This window comes from Schistocerca nitens, chromosome 4 (assembly GCF_023898315.1).
Source record: "Schistocerca nitens isolate TAMUIC-IGC-003100 chromosome 4, iqSchNite1.1, whole genome shotgun sequence".
In the NCBI taxonomy this organism is placed as follows: Eukaryota; Metazoa; Arthropoda; class Insecta; order Orthoptera; family Acrididae; genus Schistocerca; species Schistocerca nitens.
In genome coordinates, this window is record NC_064617.1 from 208,774,182 (window position 1) to 208,789,622 (window position 15,441).

The 15,441-nt window shown below is 47.6% G+C and overlaps 1 protein-coding gene and 1 pseudogene across 2 annotated transcripts in view; one reads left to right on the forward strand and one right to left on the reverse strand.

Moving 5' to 3' along the window:
- LOC126251829 (uncharacterized) overlaps positions 1 to 15,441 on the reverse strand; it is a 364,384-nt gene that overhangs the window by 141,251 nt on the left and 207,692 nt on the right. For both annotated transcript variants that reach the window (XM_049952492.1, XM_049952491.1), the window contains exons 6-7: positions 3,757 to 3,974; positions 3,470 to 3,655 (exon numbers count right to left, since the gene is read on the reverse strand). In XM_049952492.1, the coding sequence (XP_049808449.1) occupies positions 3,470 to 3,655; positions 3,757 to 3,974 (404 nt within the window). The remainder of the gene's footprint in view (positions 1 to 3,469; positions 3,656 to 3,756; positions 3,975 to 15,441) is intronic.
- On the forward strand, positions 1,309 to 1,426 carry LOC126253802 (5S ribosomal RNA; annotated as a pseudogene).

Here is a 15,441-nt window from a genome sequence, read left to right on the forward strand (position 1 = left end):
TGGGGTGCTATTGGTTACACATCTCTGTCACCTCTTGTTCGCATTGACGGCACTTTGAACAGTGGACGTTACATTTCAGATGTGTTACGACCCGTGGCTCTACCCTTCATTCGATCCCTGCGAAACCCTGCATTTCAGCAGGCTAACGCACGACCTCATGCTGCAGGTCCTGTACAGGCCTTTCTGGATACAGAAAATGTTCGACTGCTGCCCTGGCCAGCACATTCTCCAGATCTCTCACCAACTGAAAACGTCTGGTCAATGATGGCCGAGCAACTGGGTCGTCACAATACGCCAGTCACTACACATGATGAACTGTGGTATCGTGTTGAAGCAGCATGGGCAGCTGTACCTGTACACGCCATCCAAGCTCTGTTTGACTCAATGCCAGGCATATCAAGGCCGTTATTACGGCCAGAGGTGGTTGTTCTGGGTACCGATCTCTCAGGATCTATGCACCCAAATTGAGTGAAAATGTAATGACATGTCAGTTCTAGTATAATATATTTGTCCAATGAATATCCGTTTATCATCTGCATTTCTTCTTGGTATAGCATATTTAATGGCCAGTAGTGTATCAGTTAGGATAGCGCGGCGAAATTAGGCTGCAATGGGCTATGACAGTAGCAGACCGAGTGTCTTTGATAACAGCACGACATCGCCTGCAGCGCCTCTCCTGGTCTCTGGACCATATCGGCTGGACCCTAGGAAATCGTTGTCGGCTCAGATGAGTCCCGACTTCAGTCGTTAAGAGCTGACCGAGGGTGAAAGTGTGCCGCAGCATCTCGAAGCCATGGACCCTGTTTATCAACACCGCGACGTTCAAGCCAGTGGCGGCTCCACCATGGTGTGGGTTATGTATACATGGAATGGATTGGGTCCTCTGTATGTTCGGCTACTTGGAGAACATTTGAACCAATTCATGGACCTCATGTTCCCAAACAAGGGTGGAATTTTTGTGGATGGCAGTGTGCCATGTCACCGGGCCGTAATTGTTCGCGATTGGCGTGAAGAACATTCAGGACACTTAGAGCGAATGGTTCGGCCGCCCAGATTGCACGATATGAATCCTTCTGGACATTTGCGAGACATAATCTAGAGGTTAGTTCGTGCGTAAAATCCTGCACCGGCAACACTTTCGCTGTTATGGACGGCTGTAGAGGCAGTGTGTCTTAATATTTACGCAGGGGACTTCTAACGACTTGAAGAGTCCATGCCACGACGAGTTGCTGTACTACGCTGGGTAAAACGATCCCCGACTCAATATTAGGAGGTATCCCAAGAATTTTGTCACCTCAGTTTATACACGCTAACGGCCTTGCCGCAGTGGTAACGCCGGTTCCCGTCAGACCACCGAAGTTAAGCGCTGTCTGGCTGGGCTAGCACTTGGATGGGTGACCATCCGGTCTGCTAAGCGCTGTTGGCAAGCGGGGTGCACTCAGCCCTTGTGAGGCAAACTGAGGAGCTCCTTGATTGAGAAGTAGCGGCTCAGGTCTTGGAAACTGTGGGGTGCGTACTGTAAGACCTTCGGTACACACACCATCAGATTATTTGACTCGTCGCTCTAACGAAGTAGGCGAGTGTCAGCAATATGTCTCATGGTATTATCGTGGCGTGTTCATCTTCTGCCGTTAGGTCAGACGATAGAAATGCCACTTGCACGCTTAGAGTAGCAGATTGACGGTGACCAACTTTAAACAGAAGTTGATTAATTTTCACACACATTTATTAAAATAATAAAAAGCATAGATATTACGTAACTTGATTCTGGATGCTGTTTACAATTGACAATCTGAAGTTCCTTTGGTCTTGGTACGTTAATCTTATTCTCACATCTCTCTGATACTTGACAAAGTGTCTAGTCATTTCTCTTCATGGCTATGTACAGGAATATGATAATCTTATTAGGCGCAGACTGAAACTTGACTATAGACTGGTAAGGACTAATGCAGGCAAATGCAGACTGACTCGTCGGAGGTCTGTACACTCGTTATAATACCTTGCGCGTTCATGTATCACTGCGCGAGTGTGATCCGCGAGGAGAAAAGATTCTACGTTAGCAGCAATCTCATTGGCTGCGTTTCATATTAATACGCGGATCGGCGGATGCAGAATTTGGTCCGTCTCTATGACAACGCCATCTCGTAGTGCGGAGACGGACGAGCGCTGCGCCTGCGCTGTTGTGCTTAGCGGGGCGCGATCTAGTGGGAAAGTTGTGTACGCGCTGACTAGAGTTGGGTCGAACTCGTTCATTCCCGTGAAGTACTTCATTCGTTTCACTCTTTGCCGTGAAGCGTTCAAACGAAGTAGTTCATTCATGAAGTACGGAGGCCTGGCGAAGTTGCCCAGTTCGCCGTTCAGCCGCGGCTACGCTCGCTTCGCCTCGCTCGTACAATAAAGCTTCGTAATACTTCATATTTTTACCAACAGATGGCCGAACTATGCAGTAACGTGCACGCAAAGTTTTGCGTCTTACAGCGTCTGAGTTAACTTAAATACATTTTCTCATGAAGCGCCAAACAGAGTCTTCATCTGCCAAGTGAAACCTTATTTGCTGTATTTATGGACTGAAAACTAGGGCTACCAACGAAATGCAGTCCAAGTTTATGTTCCTTTTAAAATTTAATCCAAAATAGAATGAGTATGTTTACCACTGTCACAAAGTCTATATACCTACGTTAAGTAATTATTCAGAAGTTTTCCTGGAGATTTTATTTTTATTGAGAATAATAACCCTCTAAATTCAAAACGTAAACTGTCACCTGTAGTCATTCGTACGATTTCAGGTAAAATCCCTCTTTATTTTATTCGAAAGCAGTTTTTGTGTCTTCACGCTTATACAATGGCTAGCAACACGCGATCGCGTAAAAGTAGTGAAATTTGGGGTTTCTTCGCCGATTTAGGTTATGTGAAAGCAAAGTGCAACTGTTGTTCTAAGTGTATTTCACCGCGCGATTCGTCGACAGGCAGTACAGGGAGGATTGAAGTGAAGGGAGAATGAGTGACGTAGCGCCAATGTAGTGGGAGAGGGAGAGGGGAAGAGAGTGAGTGAACGAACTAGAAAAAAAGTGTGGAGTGTACTATCTGTGGAGAGTTTGAAGTACCAGTTCATTGAAATTGAGTGGTTAGTTCACACTTCACTGGAGTGAAGCGTTCATTTAAACGACTCATTCACGAGCTCCCCATCACTAACGCTGACTACGCGGGACTATGTACACAACAGAAACTGACATACGGCCGGGAGAGCGGTGTGCTGACCACTTGCACCCCATGTCCGCATCCAGTAGCGCCTATGGTCTGAGGATGACACGGCGGCCGGTCAGTACCGTTGGGCCTTCATGGCCTGTTCGGGAGGAGTTTAGGTTTTTAGTTTAGTTTTCAGTTTATACACAGTTAAGACCGGAAATTGAGTCAGTTTAGAGTAACGTGTTATGATCGTACACGAAGTCCGAAACAGAGAGATTTTTACCTGCGAGTTGTACCTTGTGCAGCCAGGCCCGGAATTGCTGGGTGTGTTCGACAGGGAACACCCCCAGCGCGGACGGACCCCACCACAGCGCGACGTGTTCCGACACCTGGCCGACCTCTCCCCACAGTATCTCCTGGTAGTATTCCACCACCTTGGTGTGGACTTCCTTTGTCACCTTCGGGAGACCTGTTGCCAAAAGACTATATACAGTAAAATACTTCAGTTCTCCACTTACAGCTCTGCTTATGAAAGCAGTAGACTCTCCATAGTAAGAAGCGGTATCTTACCTGAGGATTTGGAAGGCTTTATTCCTCTGCTGCCCAGCATTTGTGGAACGCTGAAAGCAGCAACAGCTAAGAGTGTGGCTACGTGCTCCTCCTCAATTTCTAACAGTCTTTCCATGGCTGACATGTTACCTCCAGGCAACACTAAAATCTGTTGGACGGTGGTGCTTCCAGGTGGTATAAACCCAATTGTGGGTGGAGTTATATGTTTTGCCAGTGCTCTGCAAAGGAAAAAGAAAAAGCAAGATTTTGTACAAGAATGAATTTCTACACTGAAGCGCCAAAGAAACTGGTATAAGTATGCATATTCAAATACAGAGAGATCTGAACAGGCAGAATACGGCGCTGCGGTCGGCAACGCCTATATAACACAAGTTGTTTGTTTCTTGTTTTGGGGCAGGAGACCAGACAGTGAGTTCATCGGTCTCATCGGATTAGGGAATGACGGGGAAGGAAGTCGCCTGTGCCCTTTCAAAGGAACCATCCCGGCATTTGCCTAGAACGATTTAGGGAAATCACGGAAAACCTAAATCAGGATGGCCGGACACGGGATTGAACCGTCGTCCGAATGCGAGTCCAGTGTGCTAGCCACTGCGCCACCTCGCTCGGTGTACACAACAAGTGTCTGGCGGAGTTGTTAGATCGGCTAATGCTGCTACATTCAAAAAATGTTCAAATGTGTGTGAAATCTTATGGGACTTAACTGCTAAGGTCATCAGTCCCTAAGCTTACACACTACTTAACCTAAATTATCCTAAGGACAAACACACACACCGATGTCCGAGGGAGGACTCGAACCTCCACCGGGACCAGCCGCACAGCCAATGACTGCAGCGCCTAGACCGCTCGGCTAATACCGCGGGGCTAATGCTGCTACAATGGCAGATTATCAAGATTTAAGTGAGTTTGAACATAGTGTTATAGTCGGCGCACGATCGATGGGACACAGCATCTCCGAGGTAGCGATGAAGTGGGGATTTTTTCGTACGGCCATTTCACGAGTGTACCGTGAATATCAGGAATCTGGTAAAACCTCAAATCTCCGATATCACTGTGGCCGGAAAAAGATGCTGCAAAAATGGAACCGCCGGCCAGCGTGGCCGAGCGGTTCTAGGCGCTTCAGTCTGGAATCGCGCGACCGCTAGGTCGCAGGTTCGAATCCTGCCTCCGGAATGGATGTGTGTGCTGTCCTTAGGTTAGTTAGGTTTAAGTAGTTCTAAGTTATAGGGGACTGATGACCACAGATGTTAAGTCCCATAGTGCTCAGAGCCATTTGAACCAAAACGGAACCAAGACGACTGAAGAGAATCGTTCAATGTGACAGTAGTGCGACCAGCCCGCAAATTGCTGCTGATTTCAATGCTGGGCCATCAACAAGTGTCAGCGTGCGAAACATTAAACGAAACGTCATCGATACGGGCTTTCGGAGCCCAAGGCCGATTTGTGTATCCTTGGTGACTGCATGTCACGAAGGTTTACACCTCGCCTGGGCCCGTCAACACCGACTGTTGATGACTGGAAACATGTTGCCTGGTCGTACAAATCTCGTTTCAAATCTTTTAGAGCGGATGGACGTGTACGGGTATGGAGACAACCTTGAGAACCCATGGACCCTGCAGGCCAGCAGGGGACTGTTCAAGCTGGTGGATGCTCTGTAATGGTGTGGAGCATGTGCAGTTGGAGTGATATGGTACCCCTGATACATCTTGATAAAGACTCTGACAGGTAACACGTCCATAAGTTTCCTGTCTCATCACCTGCATCCATTCATGTCCATTGTGCCTTCCAAGGAACTTGGGCAATTTCAGCTGCACAATGCGACACCCCAAACGCTTAGACTTGCTACAGAGTGGCTCCAGGAACACTCTTCTGAGTTTAAACATTTCCTCTGCCCATTAAACTCCTCACACATGAACATTATTGGGCATATCTGGGATGCCTTACAGCGTGCTGTTCAGAAGAGATCTCCGCCCCCTCGTACTCTTACGGATTTATGGACAGCTCTGCAGGATTCATGGTGTCAGTTGCCTCCAGCAGCACTTCAGACATTAGCCAAGTCCATGCGTCGTGTTGTGGTACTTCTGCGTACTCGCGGGGGCCCTACACGATATTAGGCAGGTGTACCAGTTTGTTTGGCTCTTCAGTGTATATACTACTTGCTTTACACAGCCTTTAAATGTGTACATTATTTTTAAATTCCACCAATCAAATGAAAGATGCTTGTAACATCTGACACTGTGTGACTAATTTTTCTAAGCGCCTTACGTGCGAGTTATAAAATTAAATCTGAATAACAGTGTTAAAGATTCCATGAGTTTGACATCAACTGAAGAACTAAACGGAACGAGTAAGGAAATTAATAATTTAATAACAAATGGGTATTCACAACATAAATTTGCCGATAGTTCTTGTATAGCGGTAGGAAACAGAAGACAGTATGGAGCAAATTGTGGAGGCAGATCATAACAGTGAGGGCACCGAGGCGGGTGTACAGCCAGCAGACGTCAACATGGAGCTGATTACGGAAGTTGTTGACGACAGTAGGTGGTGCGCCTCCGACCTTTCGTTGGTTGCTACGCTGTCTGAACGTAGCCGAGAGGACGCTGCCGATCTTCATGTGATCTCCAAGCCACTTAAGCGGCACCATGTGCGCTTGGCGGTTCCGCTACTCCAGGTCTGAATGTAAGTTCGGCCAGAGTCAGATACAGAATGAGCTGCTACTTTTCAACTAAATGGAACTTAGCACGTATTGCTTCTATCCCTAAACCTAACGAGCAGCTCTCATGAGCGGAACGCTATTGGCCAATAAACATTCTTGGCAATCTAGACAGTGTTTCAGTGATTAATCCAAGAACATATCGCCAACTATGAAACCATCAGCACAGAATAGTTTGGCTTGCAGCGGAAGGTCTGTGCATAGCTCTAAGTTCGACGGTTGCCCAGAAAGCAATGCACCGCATTTTTTTCTTCAGCAATTATTTATTGAATGTAATGAGAATTACACACACGAAAGCATGGTGTTTTATCTACAGACCCTATTTTTCCACGTAATCTCCACCCCGTTCTACAGCCTTCCTCGAGTGTGAAACACGGGTATGCATACCCTGTCGGTACCAATCCTTGTCCTGGTGGCGCAGCCAGCGCTTCGCTGCGTGAATCACCTCCTCACCGTCCTCAAAATGTCTTCCACAAATGGCATCATTTAATGGTCCAAACAAGTGGAAGTCCGAGGGGGCTAGTTCAGGGCTGCAGGGTGGATGGGGTAACACTGTCCAACCCTGTTTTGCGACGTGTTCAGCAGTTCTCAGACTTTTGTGGAACCGAGCGTTATCGTGTTGCAGCAAAATACACTCCTGGAAATTGAAATAAGAACACCGTGAATTCATTGTCCCAGGAAGGGGAAACTTTATTGACACATTCCTGGGGTCAGATACATCACATGATCACACTGACAGAACCACAGGCACATAGACACAGGCAACAGAGCATGCACAATGTCGGCACTAGTACAGTGTATATCCACCTTTCGCAGCAATGCAGGCTGCTATTCTCCCATGGAGACGATCGTAGAGATGCTGGATGTAGTCCTGTGGAACGGCTTGCCATGCCATTTCCACCTGGCGCCTCAGTTGGACCAGCGTTCGTGCTGGACGTGCAGACCGCGTGAGACGACGCTTCATCCAGTCCCAAACATGCTCAATGGGGGACAGATCCGGAGATCTTGCTGGCCAGGGTAGTTGACTTACACCTTCTAGAGCACGTTGGGTGGCACGGGATACATGCGGACGTGCATTGTCCTGTTGGAACAGCAAGTTCCCTTGCCGGTCTAGGAATGGTAGAACGATGGGTTCGATGACGGTTTGGATGTACCGTGCACTATTCAGTGTCCCCTCGACGATCACCAGTGGTGTACGGCCAGTGTAGGAGATCGCTCCCCACACCATGATGCCGGGTGTTGGCCCTGTGTGCCTCGGTCGTATGCAGTCCTGATTGTGGCGCTCACCTGCACGGCGCCAAACACGCATACGACCATCATTGGCACCAAGGCAGAAGCGACTCTCATCGCTGAAGACGACACGTCTCCATTCGTCCCTCCATGCACGCCTGTCGCGACACCACTGGAGGCGGGCTGCACGATGTTGGGGCGTGAGCGGAAGACGGCCTAACGGTGTGCGGGACCGTAGCCCAGCTTCATGGAGACGGTTGCGAATGGTCCTCGCCGATACCCCAGGAGCAACAGTGTCCCTAATTTGCTGGGAAGTGGCGGTGCGGTCCACTACGGCACTGCGTAGGATCCTACGGTCTTGGCGTGCATCCGTGCGTCGCTGCGGTCCGGTCCCAGGTCGACGGGCACGTGCACCTTCCGCCGACCACTGGCGACAACATCGATGTACTGTGGAGACCTCACGCCCCACGTGTTGAGCAATTCGGCGGTACGTCCACCCGGCCTCCCGCATGCCCACTATACGCCCTCGCTCAAAGTCCGTCAACTGCACATACGGTTCACGTCCACGCTGTCGCGGAATGCTACCAGTGTTAAAGACTGCGATGGAGCTCCGTATGCCACGGCAAACTGGCTGACACTGACGGCGGCGGTGCACAAATGCTGCGCAGCTAGCGCCATTCGACGGCCAACACCGCGGTTCCTGGTGTGTCCGCTGTGCCGTGCGTGTGATCATTGCTTGTACAGCCCTCTCGCAGTGTCCGGAGCAAGTATGGTGGGTCTGACACACCGGTGTCAATGTGTTCTTTTTTCCATTTCCAGGAGTGTATCTGCTGAGTTGCTGTGGCGCCGAAGTCGCCGGAAGCGCGTCTTGAGTTTTGTTAATGTGTTGACATATGCTTCTGAATTAACAGTACAGCCTCTTGGCATCACATCAATGAGAATCACACCTTCACAGTTCCAGAAGAGGCTGATCATGACCTTATCGGTGGAAGCAGTTGCTTTGAATTTTTTCTTCTGTGGGGAGTGGGAATGGCCACTCCGTCGACTGCCGCTTTGTTTCGGGCTCAAAATGGTGAACCGAGGTTTCATCACCTGTCACAATGCGGGACAAGAAGGCTTTCCCCTCAGCTTCAAAACGTTGCAACAAATCAAGACAAATGTTTTTTTCTGTGCGATTTGCGATCTACCATTAGACACCGTGTGACCCATCATGCACACACTTTCCAATATCCAAGGGTGCGGATAATTGCAGCGACACTTCCTTTGCTGATTGACAGGTACAGCGCAAATTGCCGAATCATAATGCGTCTGTCCTCGTGAATGACCACATCAGCTCGCTGCAACATGTCAGGTGTGACAGCTGTGGATGGTATCCCCCCGATCGCCGCAAATCATGAAGCTCCGCCGAACCGCCTGCTGACGACCTCACCCTCTGTGCCCGGCGACTAGCTGTACTTCTTTGGACAGCAGATGCTCCATAGACTTTGCACAAACGTTTGTCAATATTCCCCACAGTTTCTTCCTCTACAGTGAGAAATTCAATGACAGCACGTTGCTTGTAACATACACCGCATACAGAAGCCATTTTAAAACTGTCCTGCAGCTACGCTATCTGTCGAAAGTGACGGAAACTTGGCCGCTCCGTGGTTTTCATGTGGACTCCGGGTCATGTCGGCATCCCGGGTAATGAACGTGTTGACACGCTGGCCAAACAGGCTGTCGGTGCACCGGCTTTGGAGACTGGCCTTTCGGTTTTGCGGCAGAAGGTCTTTGGTTCCTCGGGTGATGAATGGCGCATCCTGCCTTCACCCAACAAACTTCGGATCGACAAGGAGACTACCAGTGTGTGGCGCTCTTCCTTGTGGGCCTCTCGCAAGGACTCCGTTGTCCTCTGCCGGCTACGCATTGGCCACACCTGGATGACGCACGGTTATTTATTGCGCCGCGAGGACCCACCTCTCTGTCTCTGTGGTTCAGCACTGACAGTGGTCCACATTTTGTTGGACTGTCCGCTTTTAACTGCGCTCAGGCAGACGTATGCGCTGCCTGATATGCTCCATGCACTTTTAACGGATGACGCTGCCATGGCGGGCTTAGTGTTGAGTTTTATTCGTCCAGGGGGCTTTTATCGCTCGATCTGAGGGTTTGTCTCTATCTTTTGTGTTGAGTCTGGCCTTTGACCTACGGTTTTAGATTGGGCATTTTAGTGTGCCTCATGGTGGTTGGCTTTTCCTTTTTTTGTTTCCATGGTCGGCCAACCACTGTAACACTCTGTGTGTTTTTGATTCCTCTTTTCTGGTCTTTGTCTATGACTTTCTTGTTCTGTGTCATCCCTTGTCATCTCCGTAGCTTGTTTTTGTTCCTTGTGGGTGTTTCACGATCGTGGAAAAAGTGACTGATGGCCTTTGTAGTCTGGTCCCTTCAACCCCCACAAACCCACCAACCACCACTCAGGAGACTTCAAATAATACATATGTAACGTTTCGCATTCGTAGCATTGTTTTCAGCTGAGAAAAAAAATGCGGTGCACTACTTTCTGGGCAACCCTCGCACAAAGGCTGACGGATGACATTACTTTCCAAGTCATCAGCGGTGGTTTTTCCTAGACGTAGAGGAAGCGTATAAGTTTTGGCAAGCCAGCTTCATATGGAAGACACAGGAGGAATCTACAAACCACTCTGCTACACCAAGTTCATTGCTAACTTTCTAAAATGCTAGGTAGCTAAAAGGTTAGGTAGCTAAAATCGAGGAAAAATGATCAGACAGTAAACGAATTCGAGCAGGAGTACCATAAAGTTCCGTTTTATCAACCAAGTTATATACAGTTTATGTTAATGACATGCGGATCGTAAGTAACATCAAGCTAGAACACTTCGTCGTCCCGACTAGCGGACGACATCACACTGCAAAAATTAAAAGGTTGCCAGGTCAGTGGTGTCGCAATAACAAAATTAAAATCAACGCCCTAAAGATAACAGCTGCACACTTTAGCAAGAAACGTCTCAAACAGAGCAGACATTAAATCTCCAAGGACAGATCATTCCGTGAAGCCCGAAGTAAACTATTTGGGACTACCTGTGGATAAACAACTCTTATTACATAATGGTGTACAATACACCTGCCACATCAGAGATGGCGAAATGGCTTGCTTCCCGTATTTATAAGCACTAAGCTTCAAACCCACCCAAAAGTGGGATTATGTCAGGCTACTCGCCAATCAAAAATATTCTGTGGTAGCGCCTCCGTCCCGCCAAGCAAAGAAGTGTTTCACGTGAGTCCTGTGAGTATACATATACGCCATTATAGCAACATACCTCTGGTGCCTATGATCCTACTATTCTTCATACAGCCGTGTGTCATGAGTGGCTACTTTCCTCGCCCACATGCTACATGGACTCTAGCGACCAAAGGAAAACAACCCGACGGAGCTCCCTTCTCTGTGTGGATCAGCAAATGATCAGGAGCAGCTCCGTGGCCAAGCGCCAACTGTTCACGTTCACTCAATATGGAGCTCCCTTCACTGCAGCAATTCATCGAGAGTGGCTCTATGGCCAAGGGCCAACCATCCACAATCCTTCAATATGGAGATCCCTTTGTTGAGTGCAGCAGCAACTAATTGGAGGTCGCTCTGTGGCCAAGCGCCGACTTTCCAGTTTGTCGTTACGGAGCTCCATTCACTGATCGCAGCCACAACTCATCAGGGGTCACTCTATGGCCAAGCGCTGACCCTCCATGGTCGCTCAATATGGAGCTCCCTCCGCCGAGTATACCAGTTTCTCCGGATTGATGTTCACCCAGAGGTGACATTCGAGGAGCATTTCGCCGTCTGTGTGTCAAAGCGCTAGGCCATCAACGAGTGCCTCTCTTGTTCCTCTTCATAGAATAGCTCTGAGCACTATGGGACTCAACTGCTGAGGTCATTAGTCCCCTAGAACTTAGAACTAGTTAAACCTAACTAACCTAAGGACATCACACACATCCGCCCGAGGCAGGATTCGAACCTGTGACCGTAGCGGTCTCGCGGTTCCAGACTGCAGCGCCAGAACCGCGGGGCCACTTCGGCCGGCTATTCCTCTTCATAGGATGTCACCTCCAACATCATCACCGAGCTATCGTCTTCGAGGCCACGACCTACAAAGTATGGATTTCACCCACAGCCGAAGAACGAGGAAGAGGTCGCAAACTGCATGTCAAGCCGCTGGGCCATCGGTGGGTGCCTCCTTGGCATCTCTTCGTGGGACGTCACCTCCACCATAGTCTCCAAGCTCTCAGACTTGCGGGACCTCATCCTAATACTAATTGCGGTCGCCTACAACCATTACTAGGACATGCCCTAAGCTGGTACCAAGTCACACACCTAAGGAATATTGTTATGTGGCCATTACGCATCCAGTTACGTACTTCTTCTGGCTGCCTGGGTTCGTATCTACAAGGAACACGAGGCAGATGGAAAAAAAGTAAGTAAGCTGTTAATTATTTCAAAAGTAATCGCCATGACTGTTAATTCATTTATCCCACTGTGAGACAAGATGGTTAATACCTTCATGGAATAACGTTGTGGATGATTACGGAACCAAGATTGCACCCATGCGTGCACCTCTTCGTCCAAAGCAGATCGATGGCCACGAATGTCATTCTTGAGCTCTCCAAAAATATGAAAATCACATAGGGAGAGAGCGTGACAATATGGAGGATATGTAAGAGCTTCCCAGCAAAACTTCTGCAGCGTAGTCGAAGCAGCCTCGGCAGCAATGGGATGGGAAACCAGCGCTTCGTGTTTCATTAGTGTCGTGTTACATCTTCCTCTGGCTTCGTACTCCGTCGTTGACAGTGCTGTGACCAGGACTCTGCTAGCGGTTTAACATTTGGTCTAACAAGTGACCGCTGCGCATCAAATTCTGCTCTGGGCTGCCTTACGGACCCTATTTACATACAAACTGTCTATCTTAAGTGTGAGTGCAACGAACGCCTGGACTCTGCTCCAATTCACTGACGGACTCTGAATGTCATTGTGCTGTGTACAGTGGTGAGCGTGCAATAAATACTTGTTTTGACAGAAGGATATGCATCATACGAACTGATAATATCTTCTGAACTTTTCATAAATCCGATAGCAGGATGTCTCTAACACAAAAATTTAACATTCTTTTCATAAGAAACAGGATAAATCACAGGGGGCAAATGGAAGAGAATAAGTTTTGAATTCAATGTATAAGGTAGGTTTCAGAATAATTAATCACTTCAGACGTCTAGAACCTTGATCACATTATTTTGGACATTTACGAGAATAATTTGAAAGAAATATGCATTCACTTTGTAAGCAATGTGTTCACGTACCATAAAATTTTTTAGATATCGCTGAACGTAATTATGATGGTAAGAATTAGATAACTATAAAGTACAAGTCCATATTGTTTCAGACATTACATTGCGCAAAATAGCAGGCATTAAATACTAAGGCGTCAGAGAAGACATTCAAAGTGTAAACTAAAACGGGTTGCGTATAAAGAACAAAGGATATTGTAATTATTAACATCACTAATTTTAAAACTTTATTGTTTGGTTAAATGAAAATCATTATAGGCTAGGTTGAAGAGCGTTCTAACAGTGGAGCACAATTTCGGTAAGTTATCTGTGAACTGTAACACGAGTAATTCTACAAATAAAGCAAATCTGGTTGTATTTAGTTGGACTTCATTCCATAAGTTTTTGTATAACCATCTGTAATATCAATCAGAGGAACATAAAACAAAGGTTTCTTAAAACTTGCTTGCAAACTGAAACTGTCTGCTGCGCCGGTACTCGAGCCCAGGTTATTGTTTCTCAGGGGTAATGCGCTACCAATTTTTGGCAAGTTGAAAATCTGAGTGAATCTTGATGTCATTTTCTATTTACTTCTCCCTGTTGTCCAGTAATAGTTTAAAAATGGCAACATTTACCGCCAGCACTGTCATTAAACGTATTTGTTCACGATCGCGATATCTGCCTATTACGTTATTCTCAAGTGACAGCACACTATGAAGAGCGTCAGTGCATAACCGTTTATTTGAAGGAGAGATTTCTCGTGTCGGTCATGTTTACATATTTCATATGCGTCAACCGTGATTCCTTCCCTCATATTGAAAGTACGAGGGCATGCTGAATAGTAATGCCTCCGATTGTCTTAGTGTTTCGCAGTATTGGTTGAGATATTACATATCGTGCATATTAATCGATAGACTTTCCCGCTTCGCTGAGGCAAGTTCCAACCCTCTGCCGCTAGAGGGCTCCGCATTGCGGACTGTAACATGGCGGTGTGTAACTTAACTATGTCAGTGAGTGAGAAACAGCGTGTTGTAATCGAGTTTCTAACTGCAGATAACTTGCGTCCAATTCGGATCCATGGAAGAACGAAAGCATTGTACGCTGATGATTGCATCGACTTTAGTAATGTGAGACGTTGGGTTGTTCGAACACGTAATGAAGAAAACGGTGGTGCTAACATCAGCGTGTGTGGTAGAGCTCAGACTGGACGACCGCTACGGCAGCCGACGAGACTCATCGAAAAGAGGGCTGATGAATTCGGCAGAGAAAATCATCGGTTAACACAGACACAGCTCTCGTGTAAGTGTGGCATATCACGGGAGCGTGTACAGGCCATCATTACAGAGTAGCGGCATAGAAAACAGCAGGAGCTTCGAATGCTCACTTCTAACAAGAAACAATGGAGACTGGACATCTACGAGGTGCATTCAAGTTCTAAGGCCTCCGATTTTTTTTCTCCGGACTGGAAAGAGATAGAACATGCGCATTGTTTTAAAATGAGGGCGCGTTCATTGTCAATACGTCCCAGAGATGGCAGCACCGTACAGCAGATGGAATTTTACTGCTAGCGGCGAGAATGAGAACTGTTTTAAATATTTAAAATGGCGACGTTTTCCTTACTTGAACAGCGTGCAATCATTCGTTTTCTGAATTTGCGTGGTGTGAAACCAATTGAAATTCATCGACAGTTGAAGGAGACATGTGGTGATGGAGTTATGGATGTGTCAAAAGTGCGTTCGTGGGTGCGACAGTTTAATGAAGGCAGAACATCGTGTGACAACAAACCGAAACAACCTCGGACTCGCACAAGCCGGTCTGACGACATGATCGAGAAAGTGGAGAGAATTGTTTTGGGGGATCGCTGAATGATTGTTGAACAGATCGCCTCCAGAGTTGGCATTTCTGTGGGTTCTGTGCACACAATCCTGCATGACGACCTGAAAATGCGAAAAGTGTCATCGAGGTGGGTGCCACGAATGGTGACGGACGACCACACGGCTATCCGTGTGGCATGTTGCCAAGCTATGTTGACGCACAAAGTCAGCATGAATGGGACTTTCTTTTCGTCGGTTGTGACAATGGATGAGACGTGGATGCCATTTTTCAATCCAGAAACAAAGCGCCAGTCAGCTCAATGGAAGCACACAGATTCACCGCCACCAAAAAAATTTCGGGTAACCGCCAGTGCTGAAAAAATGATGGTGTCCATATTCTGGGACAGCGAGGGCGTAATCCTTACCCATTGCGTTCCAAAGGGCACTACGGTAACAGGTGCATCCTACGAAAATGTTTTGAAGAACAAATTCCTTCCTGCACTGCAACAAAAACGTCCGGGAAGGGCTGCACGTGTGCTGTTTCACCAAGACAGCGCACACGCACATCGAGCTAACGTTACGCAACAGTTTCTTCGTGATAACAACTTTGAAGTGATTCCTCAT